General features: G+C 36.7%; 1 protein-coding gene and 1 long non-coding RNA gene across 8 annotated transcripts in view; one reads left to right on the top strand and one right to left on the bottom strand.

Annotated features, from left to right (window-relative positions):
* The window catches only part of LOC112654174 (uncharacterized), a 72,628-nt gene extending 59,576 nt beyond the window's left edge, over positions 1-13,052 (top strand). The window contains exons 3-4 of the long non-coding RNA XR_003132845.3: positions 12,183-12,372; positions 12,913-13,052. This is a non-coding gene — a long non-coding RNA (uncharacterized LOC112654174). The remainder of the gene's footprint in view (positions 1-12,182; positions 12,373-12,912) is intronic.
* Positions 1-15,548, bottom strand: part of KLHL5 (kelch like family member 5) — an 88,398-nt gene that overhangs the window by 56,620 nt on the left and 16,230 nt on the right. For 2 of the 7 annotated variants that reach the window (XM_025438652.3, XM_025438651.3), the window contains exons 1-2: positions 12,873-13,252; positions 11,664-11,762 (exon numbers count right to left, since the gene is read on the bottom strand). The exons of 3 other annotated variants lie outside the window; for them this stretch is intronic. In XM_025438652.3, the coding sequence (XP_025294437.1) occupies positions 11,664-11,762; positions 12,873-13,252 (479 nt within the window). Of the gene's footprint in view, positions 1-8,177; positions 8,200-11,663; positions 11,763-12,872; positions 13,253-15,548 lie in introns of those variants that run through there. 2 more of the 7 variants (XM_049108680.1, XM_035714509.2) reach the window with 2 other exon arrangements.

Genomic DNA, 15,548 nt, shown 5'->3' on the forward strand with positions numbered 1-15,548 from the left:
AAAATAATTGTCAATAACAATAATACAAGCAAAATATATATTATCTGGAATGCATGTGTTTATACACTATGAATATTATTGGTGTAAGGACTTGGAAAACCCAGGATAAGATACTCAACATCTAAGAGAATTATTATAAAACTATATTGAGTAATGTGTAATTATAGGTTGCTTACAGAAATGAATGAGAATTAAAAATCATTTTAAAATCTAGGAGAAGGGATCCCTGGGTGGTGCAGCGGTTTAGCGCCTGCCTTTGGCCCAGGGCGCGATCCTGGAGACCCGGGATCGAATCCCACATCGGGCTCCCGGTGCATGGAGCCTGCTTCTCCCTCTGCCTATGTCTCTGCCTCTCTCTCTCTCTCTCTCTCTCTCTATCATAAATAAATAAAAATTTAAAAAAAATAAAATAAAATCTAGGAGAAAACATAATATGAGCAATGACAGATGATGGTAATTTTGGTGAAGAACAATTTGAAGATTTAAAACATATTGCAATAAAATGAAGTTTTATATTGTCAAAATACTGACAAATGATTAGAAGAGTTTTACTAATCTAATAATGAAAGAAAATTAGAATTTTTAATTTTCATAAACCACAAATTCTTTCAAGAACAAGATTAAGTAAGGAAATCAAGTACTTCTTTCTTAGGGTTCCTATATTTTGTATTACATTTCTTATATTAAATTCTTATTGGTGGCAAGACAGTTGAATGTTTTTGAGTTAGTTGAATGTTTTTGAGTGATGAATTGCCATCATCCAAACATAAATGCTAATCAGTGTTAACTTTTGAAAGACCAATAGAATTTTATAATAGGATTACAAGGCTAGTTTTGATGTTGGTATATAAGCCTAATTAATAAATCAGCAATACCTTTTCCTATCAAGAACTTTCAGGATGCTTGGCTCTTTAACTTCTGGAATGAGTAAGAACAGCCTGAGGACACTTTCAGCATCTGTGTTCAGAGCCTCATTCCCTAAGACTGATTCACTACGTCTGAGATGGAACCCGAACTTACATTTTTTGAAAGCCCTACAGATGATCTGAACACACATCACAGGCTGAAAAGCAGTGGTGTATACTTGAGGAAGAGATTACACAAATTAGCATGTGATGAACTTACAGGTTCAAAGCACCACTTTATACCATAGATACTTTATTTCAAACATGTGTAAACTGAATTTTTTTGACTTAAATATTTTAAATGAACTAGTTGAACTTAATGGAATATTTGTTATTTTTAAAATGAGCATAAAGGTAAAACATCAAAAATCATTTATATCTAAACATGTTAACAAACGGTAACATTTTTCTAAAATAACATTTCAAACTTTGTTATTTGCTTTCAAGACTTCTACTGCCATCATATGTTAAATAAGCATATTATTTCATTGTGACAATTAATTCACTGAGATTTCTGGGTACAGAAATCACTTCCATCCACTGCTACAAAAGGAATGCAGGCTTCTGATTTGTATCCTATGGAAAAGTGAAGCCACCCATTCACAAAAGGAGCATGAAAAAGTAAGAAACAGAGCTATTAAAAAGACTTGAAGTGGGGCAGCCCAGGTGGCTCAGTGGTTTAGTGCCGCCTTCAGCCCAGGGCCTGATCCTGGAGACCTGGGGATCAAGTCCCATGTCAGGCTCCCTGCATGGAGCCTGCTTCTCCCTCTGCCTGTGTCTCTGCCTCTCTCTGTGTCTCTCATTAATAAATAAAATCTTAAAAAAAAAAAAAAAGACTTGAAGAGCTGCACAGCTTTCTGGCATTTCTTGTTTTGTTTTTAAGAAACTTGGGAGTTTATATATATAATTTTAATAATACAAGAATTTACTAAAAAAAATTACTGCATCACTATACAATTACAGGATCTTGGCCATTAAAAATTTATATACAGAATTTTTACATCTAGGAGGAACCTATGCATTTAATTCAATTCCCTTATTTTGAGATGAGAAAATCTGAAGCCTAAAATGGACAAAGTAATCCACTAAAGACACATAGGCAGCCAGTTACAAAGCTAGGATCAGGAAGCCTTCAGAGAAAAAAAAAAAAAAAAAAAAAAAAGGAAGCCTTCAGAGTGTTGCCCAAACCACTCACAAATAAATGGAAATTCTTAGGCCTTTACCCTTAAGGTATCAGTGAGCTCAAGGGCTAAGGGTACGAAAGGAGAATGATAGTACAATATGAATGAAGGTAATCTCACAGAAAGAAAAGAGAATTAAGAATTTTAGACAAAATACCGCTATGTGGCTGCCCCTTTGTTGGGTATGAGAACAAGATGTCTTTTAGGTTTCCAAGGAACAGAGGTCACATCTATATCCCTGACTAATCAGACTGCTTTTAATACTATGGCTCCGTGTAATTTACAATATTAATATTTCCTTATTACTTCTTTTCCTATTATGTGCTTTGGTTTGGAGATTTGAATTGGAGAGGTGTAGTGTAGTGGTTAAGAACATTTTAGGAAAATTCTAGAGCTGTGCCGTCTAATACAATTACCACTAGCCTCATTGTGCTATTTTAATTTAATTACAATTATGTTAAAAACTCAGTTCTTTAGTTAGACGAGTCATATTTCAAATACTCAATCTCAGGAGGATAATGGCTGCCAAAATGAATAGTGCAGATATAGGACATTTCTGTCAATGCAGAAAGTTCTATTAACTTTTTCCAATAGCAAAACGGGAATAAGTAACACATGGTACTTTCTTTAGTGGATACCTCATGGGGGAATCATTAAATGAAATGATGAATGCACCGCTCTAGCACACAATAAATACATAGTCAAGGTAAACTACTGTTGGTAGAACCTAGGTTTTCAATGGCAAATGGAAATGCCTATCTTTTGTCTTTACATAATGCTGTTTGGCTGGTTGGTTGGTTGGTTGGTTGTCTTTTAAAAAAATGATCCCCAGCATTATCAATTTTATAATTAATTCTCATACTTCCTAATTAAAGTGGTCTTTTAGTAAACCTGACAGACATCACAACACACAATACAAATATTTGGGAATAGGCCATTTATGGAGCATTTAATATATACTTCTTTCAATATATTCTACTCCATCTTTTACATGATTATAGAGGGAATACATCTAACCTCTCTGCTTCATTTTATTTATATGATGTTACTAGGATGGTAAATCATTAAAATCTTTCATAGGAGATGTTCACTGTAGAGAACTATGCATTGCTGAATATTTGCAGGCTATAACGAAACATTTAATTTTTAGCCTATTGTCCCTCTGCAGTAGGCAATGAACTTGTAAGTCAGAAAAACACCTAAACATAGAAAAGAGGCAAGTATCAAACAGAATCAAGTTATCAACGATTTACAGAGCAACTCCTATTATGCGATATTGCACCAGTTGTTAGAAACTGTGGAGATGCAAAGAAAGAGAGGATTCTTTAGTGAAGAAATCTGAAGAGTCAAGTTTCATGAACTGGAAAAAAAAAAATTAAATAGCAACATTGCCTAGCCCTTCAGATTTCATACATGTGCACACTTGCATATACACATACAAAGTATGTTCCAGGACTAATACTACCTTTTAGTAAAAACGACTTAGAGCTCTTCACTTTTGTCATCAGAATTTGCATTAGGCTTTCTTCATGGAGTAATTTTTCAAAATAAGTTTTAAAAATCACTTCATAAGAATTACATTGTATGTAGATTTGAGTAGAAAACAAAGCTGCATTGAGATTCTAACTGGTCTGTTTGGCTCACTCCCTCGGTAAGTGATTTACTCCCAGCTATCTGCCTCATAGCTTTTGGTATTCAGAATTCATGCTTTTGCAAAAGTGCAAACTACCGTATCATGAATCTTTTGGCATTCTCTACAAATATTCAAAACCACAAATGTAAAATAAGAATGTAAATTGCTTTGTATAGGCTAACAGTTTCTAAATCTTTTTTATGCATATCCTTTCCTGTATACTTTTAAGCATGTGCCCAAATATATGGATGTTTATCAGTTTATAAAAGATAGATACCACTGTACAATTATTGTTTGTATTCTAAAACATAGAAAAAAAAAAGCTTTAAAGGGATAAAGGGATGCAGTTAATAATATTGTAACAACTTTGTATGGTGACAGATGGTAGCTAGATTTATCATAGTGATCACTTCATAATGTATATAAATGATCACTGTTGTACACCTGAAACTAAAATTGCATGTCAACTACATTTGAATAAAAAAGGCATCAAATGAAATGTAAATAGAAGCTCTATTTTTACCATCTCTCCAGCTGATCATTTTGTACATCCCCAATTGGAGTATAATTGCTATTAGAATACAGAGAAGGGAAAGATCAATATGAGCTAGTGTTTGGAAAGGCAACACGTACGAAGTGAGATCTGAAATGTGCCTTGGAATTAAGTGGGTAAGGTAAAAGAGGATTCAGGGTGTCTCCTTTAAGGGGAGGACAGAGCAGGTATATACGGAGAAACGACAAGAGGGAAGGAAAAAAGAATACGTTCACCTCTTCCCTTCTCAAGACAAAGATTTTTGATTTTGGAATTTAAAGGCATTTGTCCTGGTACTATGGCCAGAATATCTACAGTGAAGGGAATTAAATGTTTGTAAGAATCAAATTTTCTTAAATAATAGCCAGTGTGAAGGGGAAGGGCCAGGGGACAATTTTATACAACGCTCCTGAGAATGAAAATAATAGTAATGTTCCTGAAATAACTTTGAGAATATAAATCAAACATCCTAAAAATGCGCACATCCTTGGGACTTTATCCAAAGGAAACAATCATGTTTGTATACAGATCTCACTATATGGAGGGTTTATCACAGGTTGTTTCTTTTCTTTTTTTTTTTTTAAGATTTTATTTATTTATTCATGAGAGACAGAGAGAGAGAGGGAGTGACACAGGCAGAGGGAGAAGCAGGCTCCCTGCAGGGGGACCTGACATGGGACTTGATCCCCGGTCTCCAGGATCATGCCCTGGGCTGAAGGTGGCCCTAAACCACTGAGCCACCAGGGCTGCCCTCACAGGTTGTTTCTAACAGGAAAATATTGGAAACAATCTAAATCCCAAAAAGAAACAGAACATTGGTTAAACAAGAGATGTATCTGTGCATAGGAGGATGATGCAGCCATTTAAAAAGTGGATGACATGGAGAACTGTTTTAGTGGACATTGTTTTTGCCTCTCCAGGATTCTTTCTTATGGTGAGAGACTCATTTCTACCTTTTGGGAAACCATACATTCCCCAAGTCAGTCCACATGACATGGGGAGAGATGAATCTTCCCCTGGACAAAAATAAACAAGGGACTGGGACCTGGCTAGTAAAAGTATTGTATCTCCTGGCAGTTATGATTGTTTGACAGAACTCATGATTCAAATAAGGCCAATCAGAGTCAATTTTAAGATGTTGGTTGGCACTCTAGAAGAGTCACTCTCTTTCCACCGAGGTTGCTAATAAAAAGTAAACTTGCAGTTGCAAGTGGTTTTTGCTACCACACTGAGAGCCTGCGTGAGAAAATCCCATCACAAAGGAAAACAGAGTCTAGACAGGGAGAATAATCGATTTCTAGTGTTATTTGAGTATCTGAATTCAGCCATGAATAAAGCTAAGATCTATTCTTGGATTTTTTATTTACTTACATCAATAAAAAATTTCTAGTTTTTGCTTAAATCAGTTTGAGTTGGGTTTCTGTCTTGTGTGACAAGAGTCCTAATTTTAATATTTACATTAGAGTAAAAAAGTCGGTTACAAAATAGTAGGGACGCTAGGGTGGTTCAGTAGTTAAGCGTCTGCCTTCGGCTCAGGGCATGATCCTGGAGTTCCAGGATCGAGTCCCACATTGGGCTCCCTGCATGGAGCCTGCTTCTCCCTCTTCCTGTGTCTCTGCCTCTGTGTGTGTGTGTCTCTCATGAATAAATAAATAAAATCTTTTAAAAAAAATAGTATCTACAGTAAGGCTCAGATTTTCACTCTAAAGATACATATTTTTATTATACACGTACAGAAAATATACTGGAAGGACACTTCCCCAGATTGTCAGTGGCTGTTATTTTGGGGTGGCAGGGTTATTAGCGGTTGTTCTGTTTTTTTTAAAAAAATATTTATTTATTCATGAGAGACAGAGAGAGAGAGAGAGAGAGAGAGAGAGAGAGAGAGAGAGGCAGAGACGCAGACAGAGGAGAAGCAGGCTCCATGCAGGAAGCCTGATGTGGGACTCGATCCCGGGACTCCAGGATCACGCCGTGGGCCAAAGGCAGGCGCCAAACTGCTGAGCCACCCAGGGATCCCCTCTGTTTTTACCTATTTCTACTCTCCAATGTCTCTATGGTCAAAATATTACATAATGGGGGGGGGGAGTTTAAAAATCCGTTCTGAAGAATTCTGTTCAGCTATCTTCACCTCTTGCACCTGTTGATTATAACTCCTAGATCATTCTTTCCTTCTACCACAGTAATGAGTTTTGCTGGACACTTGGCTATGCAGATAAAGATTACAGTAGTTCTGAGTCTTCCTTGCAGCTAATTGTGACCACATGTCTAGGTCTCACCAATAGGATGTCAACAGAGCTGATACATGCAACTTGTATTATTGGCCTAACGTCCTCCCTTTCCTTTTGCTGGGCTTTCCCACAGGCTGGAATGCAGAGAGGGAGTTGAGTAAGCTAGCTTTGAACATAAAGAAAGGATAATACCCTACAGGATGGAGAAACAGTATGGAAAGCATCTTGGTCTCTGAGTGAACTTGTGAAGCAGAGCTCCTTATCTGCCCTGAGCCACTTGCCCATCTGTTAGGAAATAGTGAAATAAACCTGTTTTATTTGAGTCACTGTATTTCTGAATCTCTTCTCATCTTAGCCTATTCTCTACTAATAGGCTCCCTAAAGTTAAATGACCAAATTACATGGCTATGCACATATGGGTGTATATGTAGGGTGTGTGTGTGTGATTGTTTTCATGCCTAATATACCTAATATTAAAAAATGTAAAACCTCACTATCTAGTTCCAAATGGATAAAAATGAAATATAAGCAGTAAGCGGCATAAAGGCAGTTTCTTCTGCCTGGAAAATCTGAAGTTAAAAGGGCCAGTTGTGTAACTGAACTGCCTATTCTTTGTCCTAGGCCGATTCTTCAGCTTTCCCAGCAGTTCTGGGAACTAATACAATTCCAGTAAATCCCCATTTTGTTTAAATCACCCAGTGAACTTCAGTGGCTTAAAGCTGAGAAGTAAGGGCAGCCTGGGTGGCTCAGCGGTTTAAGTGCCTGCCTTTGGCCCAGGGCGTGATCCTGGAGTCCCAGGATCGAGTCCCACGTCAGGCTCCCTGCATGGAGCCTGCATCTCCCTCTGCCTGTGTCTCTGCCTCTGTCTATCATGAATAAATAAATAAAAATCTTTAAAAAAACCTGATAAGTAAGAGTGATAAGAGCAGACAGAGATGCTTCAGAAGGTACATGAGCTCCTTGAACTGTAGAGAAAATATTTAACACTCACATGTGCACACACAGGCCTGCATATACCTGCAAATGCACACACAGTGTCTTGTGAGAAGATGTTCCAAGGTTTATGTCAAAGGAATTCCAGCTATGGCTTGGACATTTACATGTGAGGGAGGACATGCAATATAGTCTTCCCAGGTACTAGCGCATTATAGTTGAGCTTCTTTGCCAATTCTGGGAACAGAATTCGCTTCATGTGGAAATGTTGAGGATTTCATTTCAAACTGTACCAGAATTAGGGCAGCCCCAGTGGCTCAGCGGTTTAGCACCGCCTTCAGCCCAGGGCCTGATCCTGGAGACTCAGGATCGAGTCCCACGTCGAGCTCCCTGCACAGAGCCTGCTTCTCCCTCTGCCTGTGTCTCTGCCTCTCTCTCTCATTAATAAATAAATAAAATCTTAAAAAAAAAAAAAGATGTGATTCTTCACATCTCAACAAACTATACCAGAATGAATACACTGGTTCAAACAAGAAGATGCAGAGATAACATAAAGAAGGTCAAGAAAAAGAAGGTAGCACTTGAGAAAAGGTAAAGATCACTCCTTGTTGGGAGATGAGGAAGCCCTAAATGCCTTCAAGAGGCATCAAAGAAGAGTGTTGTGCATCTGCAGTTGAAATATGGGGGGAATAAGCCACCAAGTAACACGAGTCAGATAGATGGCTGTGGTTGAAGAGTTGTGGCCCCATTAAAAGACTATACCTGGGGCAGCTCCAGTGGCCCGGGGGTTTGGCGCCGCCTTCTGCCCAGGGCGTGATCCAGGGGAATCGGGATCGAGTCCCACGTCAGGCTCCCTGCATGGGGCCTGCTTCTCCCTCTGCCTGTGTCTCTGCCTCCCTCTCTCTGTCTGTCATGAATAAATAAATAAAATCTTTTTTTAAAAAAAAAAAGACTATACCTGTAAGCAAGCTAGGCTTGGCATTTTCAAGAACAGGCTGAGAAAATTAGCTGAGGAGAGAAGGTGAAAGTGGTTAGAGTGAATCATCAACTATTATGTTAATCCAAGTTGAACTTGGTGATGAAACAGTCATAGACAGCTGCCTACTGGTGTGTGAACATGAAATCGACATCTTAATTCTTTGGGTTCAAAATGCAGTTACTTCCAAATAATCAAGGTCAATATCAACAGCGTAAGTCAGGCTGATAGTATGCATCCTTGATGTGATGTGATGTGATGAAAATGCACTTTACACCTTTGTGGCCTTCCTCTGCAAACTCATAACCTCAGTTTAATCACAAAGAAAACATCATATAAATCTCAATTGAGAAAACATTCTACAAAACACTTGACCCCACTCCCCAAACTGCCAAGGTCATCAGAAACAATGGAAGTCTGAGAAACTATCGCAGCCCAGAGAAGCCAAAGGAGACATGATAACTAAATGTAACGTGGTATTCTGGATGGGATCTTACAACAGAAAAAGGACATTAGGTAGAAATTCAGAAAATGTGAATAAAGTATGGACTTTTGTTAATAATAATTTATCAATATTGGTTTATTAAGTAACACATGTGCCATACTAATATATTACACATAGGAGAAACTGGGTGTGGGGTATAAAGGAATTCACTATACTGTTTTTCAATTTTCCTATAAATCTAAAACAGTTGTAAAGATATAAAGTTTTTTTTAAGGCAGTTTTATTTCACTTACTGACCTTGAGCAAGTTATTTAGCTTTTCTGTTCCTCATTGGCTCATCTATAAAATTAGAATAACTGGCTAATTCTGGCTATCTCAGAAATTTGTTGTGAAGATTAAATGAATTAAATGAAATGCTTAAAACAGTGCTTTGCAGATACTAAGCACCCAGCTAGTATTAGCTATTGCTGTTTTTGAGTATTTATAAAGCACAGTAATATTTTACACATAGACTAAATATGTGACATACAGATCTGACATATAAAATATTAAATTCTATGAACAAAGCTTGAAATAGTGTAATTTCTCTTAAGATGTCAAAAATTCCATAACTTCAAAGCTGGCTCGTCAAGTGAAGTGTAAACTGTGTTTGTACTGTATGTGCTCACACAGTGGGTCACAATGTAAACTTTTCTGGCCCTGGAAAAAATTCATCCTGAATTAAGGTATTAGAAACCTACTGCACAGTGATAATCCCCCTTAGTGTCTAAAATTCCTCATAGTTTGAAAAATAAGGATTGTATTTCACTATCAAAGTAATGACTTAGATGATTCCCATGGAGAAACTGCTGGCTAGGCTACAGGCCTAAGATCTAAGCTAAAATACGAAAACTTCTGGGCACCTGTGTGGCTCAGTAGGTGAGCACCTGCTTTCAGCTCAGATTGTGATCCCAGGGTTCTGGGATCAAGTCCCGCATCCAGCTCCCTGCAGGAAGCTTGCTTCTTCCTTTGCGTATGTCTCTGCCTCTCTTCTGTGTCTCTCATGAATAAATAAATACAATCTTTTAAAAAATATGAAAACTTTTAAAGATTTTATTTATTTAGAGAGCAAGAGCAGGGAGGGGCAGAGGGAGCAGGAGAGAGAGAGAGAATCACAAGCAGACTCTATGTTCAGCATAGGACTGAATGTGAGGCTCCATCTCAAGACCTGAGCTGAAATCAAGAGGTGGACTCTCAACCAACCAAGCCACCCAGGTGCCTCCAAAAGATGAAAACTTTAAAATCACTTAGATGTGTGGCAGGAGAAATTAGCAGAAGTCAAAGGGCTTAGGTTGACATTTCTCCTAGTTAGAATGCAACTAATCAAACATATAAACAACATATGATGCCTTGAACATCTGTCTTAAATTGTGCAGATCCACTGTGGGTACTAAGATTTTGTGTAGGTAAAACCGCTCAGCTGTTTTCCCTTTTTTCTAATAATTCAAAATTTCAGTCTAAGTTCTGAGCTCTACCTAATTATTATGAATGCTTAAATTAGAAATTCTCCATATATCATGTTATATATTTCCTCGTTAGGTCTTTAATATTTTAAGATACCAATCTCTAACATACTCGCATGTTTACTATGTTTCATCTTTTGTAAATATTACATAAAAAAAAGTATTGTTCCCAAGTTCTATACAAAAATTTGATGTCAGTGTAGCTTCCTTTGACATTAACAGTGACAGCCTTTGATTTGTTTACAGAGGAAGGGCAACCACCTAAAGAGACTGCTCACTTAATCAAAAAGCTAGGGGCAAATAAATGTATCCTTACGACAAAGAGCTGAAGGACTGAAGGAAGATGAGAGAATCAGATATATTTAATCTAGAAAAAAACAGAAGAGGAGTAGTGTACACACAAATGACATTTCTAAATCTAGAATGGTTTGTCTTTTGGTTTTTTGCAGTAAGAAATTAGTATAGAAATTTCAAATCTTTGCGAATATCGAGTTGCTTTGAAACAAGTCTCCTATCTAAAATTCAGAGACCTTTTAAAAGTACATTTTATTTTTGAAATAATATTTTAGGAATAGTTTGGCCACTGCAGATGTACACTATTTATTCCCAACTTATTATTTACTTTCTCAAGCTTCTTGATTAGCATTTTAAAAACAATTACATTTAGATTTTTTAAAATATCGTTGTCTTTCTTTTATATATCCTGTAAGTAAAAATGTCAATTTTAAGTCCTTGAAGTACACATATAGCAATCTCTCACTAAAAAAAAAAAAAAAAAAAAAAAAGTAGTCTTTTTCTTTCATACTGAATACCTCACTAAGATGGTATTTCGATATGGATACTAAAGAATACAATAACTTAATGTCAATAATCATTAGCTATGCATACTACCTTTGTTGTAAGGAAGTAAATTATAGCAACCAATGTGTGTATAACCTTTCCAACTTCATACATTGTATATAAATTTTATACTCGCATATGTATAACTCTCCAGGTAGTAGATGTATGTTAAGATTTTTATGATTTATGGTGATGAACGAATGTTTTGTTTTTCTGATTTTGTTAAAATAGTTTTGATACACTGCATTTATTTTCAAATGGAAAGATGGTTACTTTTTGGTTTTCCACAAAAATGATAAACCCTGAACCTTTTACTATATATATTATTATTCTCTTTATGGCAACAAGTCTCTAAAGAAAATACAAACCAATCATACCATACTAACTCAAACTGATCTCCATATTAAAATTATTTGTGGCTCTTATTCATCTAATGCCAAGTCACGAACTAATTAAAAACATTTTAAATTAAATACACTAGTTACCTATGTAAAGATATGCCCCTCTTTCCATTATACAAATGATTATAGATGGCTGGTCTATATTTATTATTATTCCAACACCACAGTTCAGAATTCCATGTTCTGAAGGTTAGAAAAGGAGAAGGCAATAAATATCCCCAAGTAAGAGATACGTGAATATATGAACTCATTTTGTCTCCATCTCTTATGATGTCTATAATTAAGAACCAACATACAAATTCCAAATGTTATCAAAACCTGCAGAGAAATTTTTTAAAAAGAATCCAGGAATCAAATTAGACAAATAGCCTTTAAATATTTAGAAATATTTTTGCATGAAAATGAACCAGAAAGATGATTTTCATGCTGTCACTTGTTACATAATATGCTACAGAAGTTTAAACTGATTGACAAGAAAATTCATTTCAAAGATAAAGCCAGGTTTCAAAAGGGAAGATGAATAAAGTCATTGAGAAATCAACCAATTTTTTTCCTTACGTTCTCTCCTCAAACTCACTCTCCCTTCTCCTCTCCCTGTTTCAGCAGCTGACCATATCTAGCCCCTGTGTTTCCTTAAACTCTCGTGAAGAATGTCCTTCACTTCCCTAAATAGCACAATTTTCAGTGAAGTGAAGGTAACGGGAATTAGAAGCTGTCATCTCAGAAAGAGACATGCTACTGTATTTTCTGCATTAGTCTGGAGGGCTGCAACATAGGACAAAGAGAAATAACCGTAAGAAAAATATTATTGTAACTACAATGGTGTAAAAAAATTTACTGACGACTACAATGTGCATCTCCTTGTAAAACCTTCCATTTTCATTAAAATTAAAAAATGACTCCATAATCTGTTGCAAAGTAAAATGTCATGTCTTCTATAGTTTTGCTATAACTATAGAAGGTAAATGAATGAAGCAAACTGCAAGGCAATGATGCATAAAATTGCTACTATGTATTATTTTCAAGGTAGAGCCATATCTATATATGGAACACAAGATATTTCAAAATGAATGCAACTTGTTGTCTTTACAATTTTATAGAATTAAAATTAATATTAGAACATTTTAGTAAACCCTAGCAAAAGTACCATATATGCATACCAGGATGTTATACATGTATATGTACATAGAGGTATGTATATTATCATAGATAAATAAATAATAATACTAAATTATTAACACTATAGAGAATATACCCCCACACCCCATTTCTAACGGTAAGAAAATAATCAACCTGCATGAACTGGAATCAGATTCATTTTCTTCTTCACTAGTGCCATCATCCACTTCTGGTCTATCCAGCCAATGTGCACCGCCACAATCTTCAGCTGTAAACTCAAATGCAGGGACTTCAGAGGTGGATGCCATTGGCCAAGAAGGTGAATTCTGAAAATCCAGTTGGCTGGACCTTCGGTAACCAATTGAAGCCAAAGGCAATTGTAGGCTACATGGATCTAAAAACTTTCTCCCACCGTTTGCTCCAGTCTGTCCTCGATTCCAAAATTCTCCCTGCTGGCTGTCAACTGTAGAATTAGATGATGCTTGATGGCTAAACCACCTCCATCTGATTTTCAAAATCTGCTTCACATCAAACTCTTTACGAGAACCAGACATCCTCAGAGAAACCAAGTGATCGTCTAGGCAACGGGCAAAAAGCACTGCACACAGATTTGTGCATCCAACCAAGACAAGAGAAGTATATGCCCTGCTGTACACAATAAACAGATTGAAAGGAAATAAATCACGTTCACATATATATCTACATTAACTTTTATACCAATATAGCAGATTATAAAGAACAAAGGAGAATGAATAGCGATGAAACACGGTGGAACATTCCGTTCAATCAGAGCAAACTCTCATCCACCTATCCTGAAGCAGCTAGACCACTTTCCCCCCTCTTTTCCCATACTGACCATTAGCTCCCACGAACACTGACAGCATTCATTAAAGTCCTTTCAAATGCAGAACACCACCCTCTTTTCTTAAACCGCAAATGACAGAAACAGAAAGCACTATCCCATTGCAATATCTCAGTCTCTGCTGCTTAGTATATTAACTCTTTCACTGCTGAAACCAGGAATTTATTCCAGAACATTTTCCTTTGTACATAAAAATCACTGTCAAACTAAAATGTTTCCATTTTGATACTAAATTCCTAAATGACATATCACAAAATAAGCATTTTTTTTAAAAAGCATGTTTTAATTAGATGAGTTATTGTGACTTTCAAGCTGTGCTCTTTAGATGGCAGGGGAGGGAGGAATACAAAGGTGGGGCTCCAGTTTGTTGCTTTCCGCTTCTATCTTCTTCCTTCGGGAAAGGAGTGTATTTAATTAACATGGTAAGATCTGGGGTAAGGTTTCATTTGATCAAAGGATAAGAACAAGGAGAAAGAAAAAGTCTGAAAACTACAAAGGATCAAAATATGACAGTACTTACTCTCTTGTCAAATAAATAACTTGAAGCCAACATTGCTCTATAGTTAGGACTGGGTGGCTTTGATTTAGTATAATTTCCAAAATTGTGTGACACCATTTAGAAAGAGGAGAGTGTGGCTCAAGAAAGCTACCAAGGACTGGGACAGGATTATTTCTTGGGTGTACGAGTACCCTAATGGTGCCCTCTGTCGTTAGCAAAACAAAACAATGGTCTGAACATGGTTACAGTTAGGGCAAACTGAGGAAGAAAATTTTTAAAAAATCAAAATTTAAAATGCTGAGTAGTTATTGTGAGCAAGACACTCTGCTAGGCATTGTGGGGGACACAGTTACATAATATCTTACTTCCTCCCTTCAAAAAGACTTAAACCGAGTTACTGAAACAAAAAGTACTTGACCATTTAAATAGAAGACACATGATAATCCTGCAATATTAATATACTGTGATCTACAAATACAGAATTAAGTTTTTGGGGTGCTCAATATCTAATGTTATTTCAATCAAAAGACAATGCTTATTATCAATCGACTAAAAAAAAGAGGCTGCTTCGGAGGCTTACAAAATGATTGGGAGGCATAGATCTTAACTTCACACAGCTCTTTAGAAGAATAAAAATTATTCAGGGAAATAAGAATGAGAGTCATGAAAAGCTCTCTATAATTTTGTCCCCAGTAGGTAGAACAAATAATAAATACAGTAAGAAAAAGAGATATTGGGATGGTGTGGAGTGGTACGGGCCAGTTTCATTAGGGAGAAGGCCTCTGGGAATAGGAAGTTGTATAGAAAGAATGAAGATAGATTTCATAAAGGAAGAAACATATTAATAAAAGCATGCAGTGAGCATACTGACAAAGAAAGAGGGGGAAAAATGGCAGTTTGATCAACCAGCCAGACATACCTAATTAATTTTAAGGACTAATAAGACATAAACTGGAATGAATACGATGAGATAAAATACCTTGAACATAAAGCAAAGGTATAAAGACTCACAGGCAATATTAAGTGGACCGTTGAACAGGGCAATGTTTTAGAAAATTAATTTGGCAGTGGTATGCAGGATGCATTCGAGAGTAAAACGATGCTGTTCCTGTCTGTTCACCTCCATCCCACTCCTTCATATCAACCATTCCAACTCCACTCTACCTAGCCAACTTTATTTCTATTTTCCAACAAGAACATACTGCTTCATCAGGTAAGACAGAGTCTACATTATGTTGCTCTCTCTTTTATATACTGTATGTGTCCCAAGGTCTCTGGTTTTAAGGTCTTACTCATCCTCAGAGGTTAGCCCAGGTGGCACTGCCCAGAGAGAAGCTGCTCCAATCACTCTAGCCTTGTGGGTCTCAACAAGCATGGCACCAAGCCTCTGCTCCTACCCCCAAAAAAGGCTTCTGGAAGTCGTATAGTTGTTGGATGACCAGAGAGTGCCACAGGTAAACATACAAGCATCAAAATACATTCTGTAGCT

The sequence above is a fragment of the Canis lupus genome, chromosome 3 (assembly GCF_003254725.2).
Source record: "Canis lupus dingo isolate Sandy chromosome 3, ASM325472v2, whole genome shotgun sequence".
In the NCBI taxonomy this organism is placed as follows: Eukaryota; Metazoa; Chordata; class Mammalia; order Carnivora; family Canidae; genus Canis; species Canis lupus.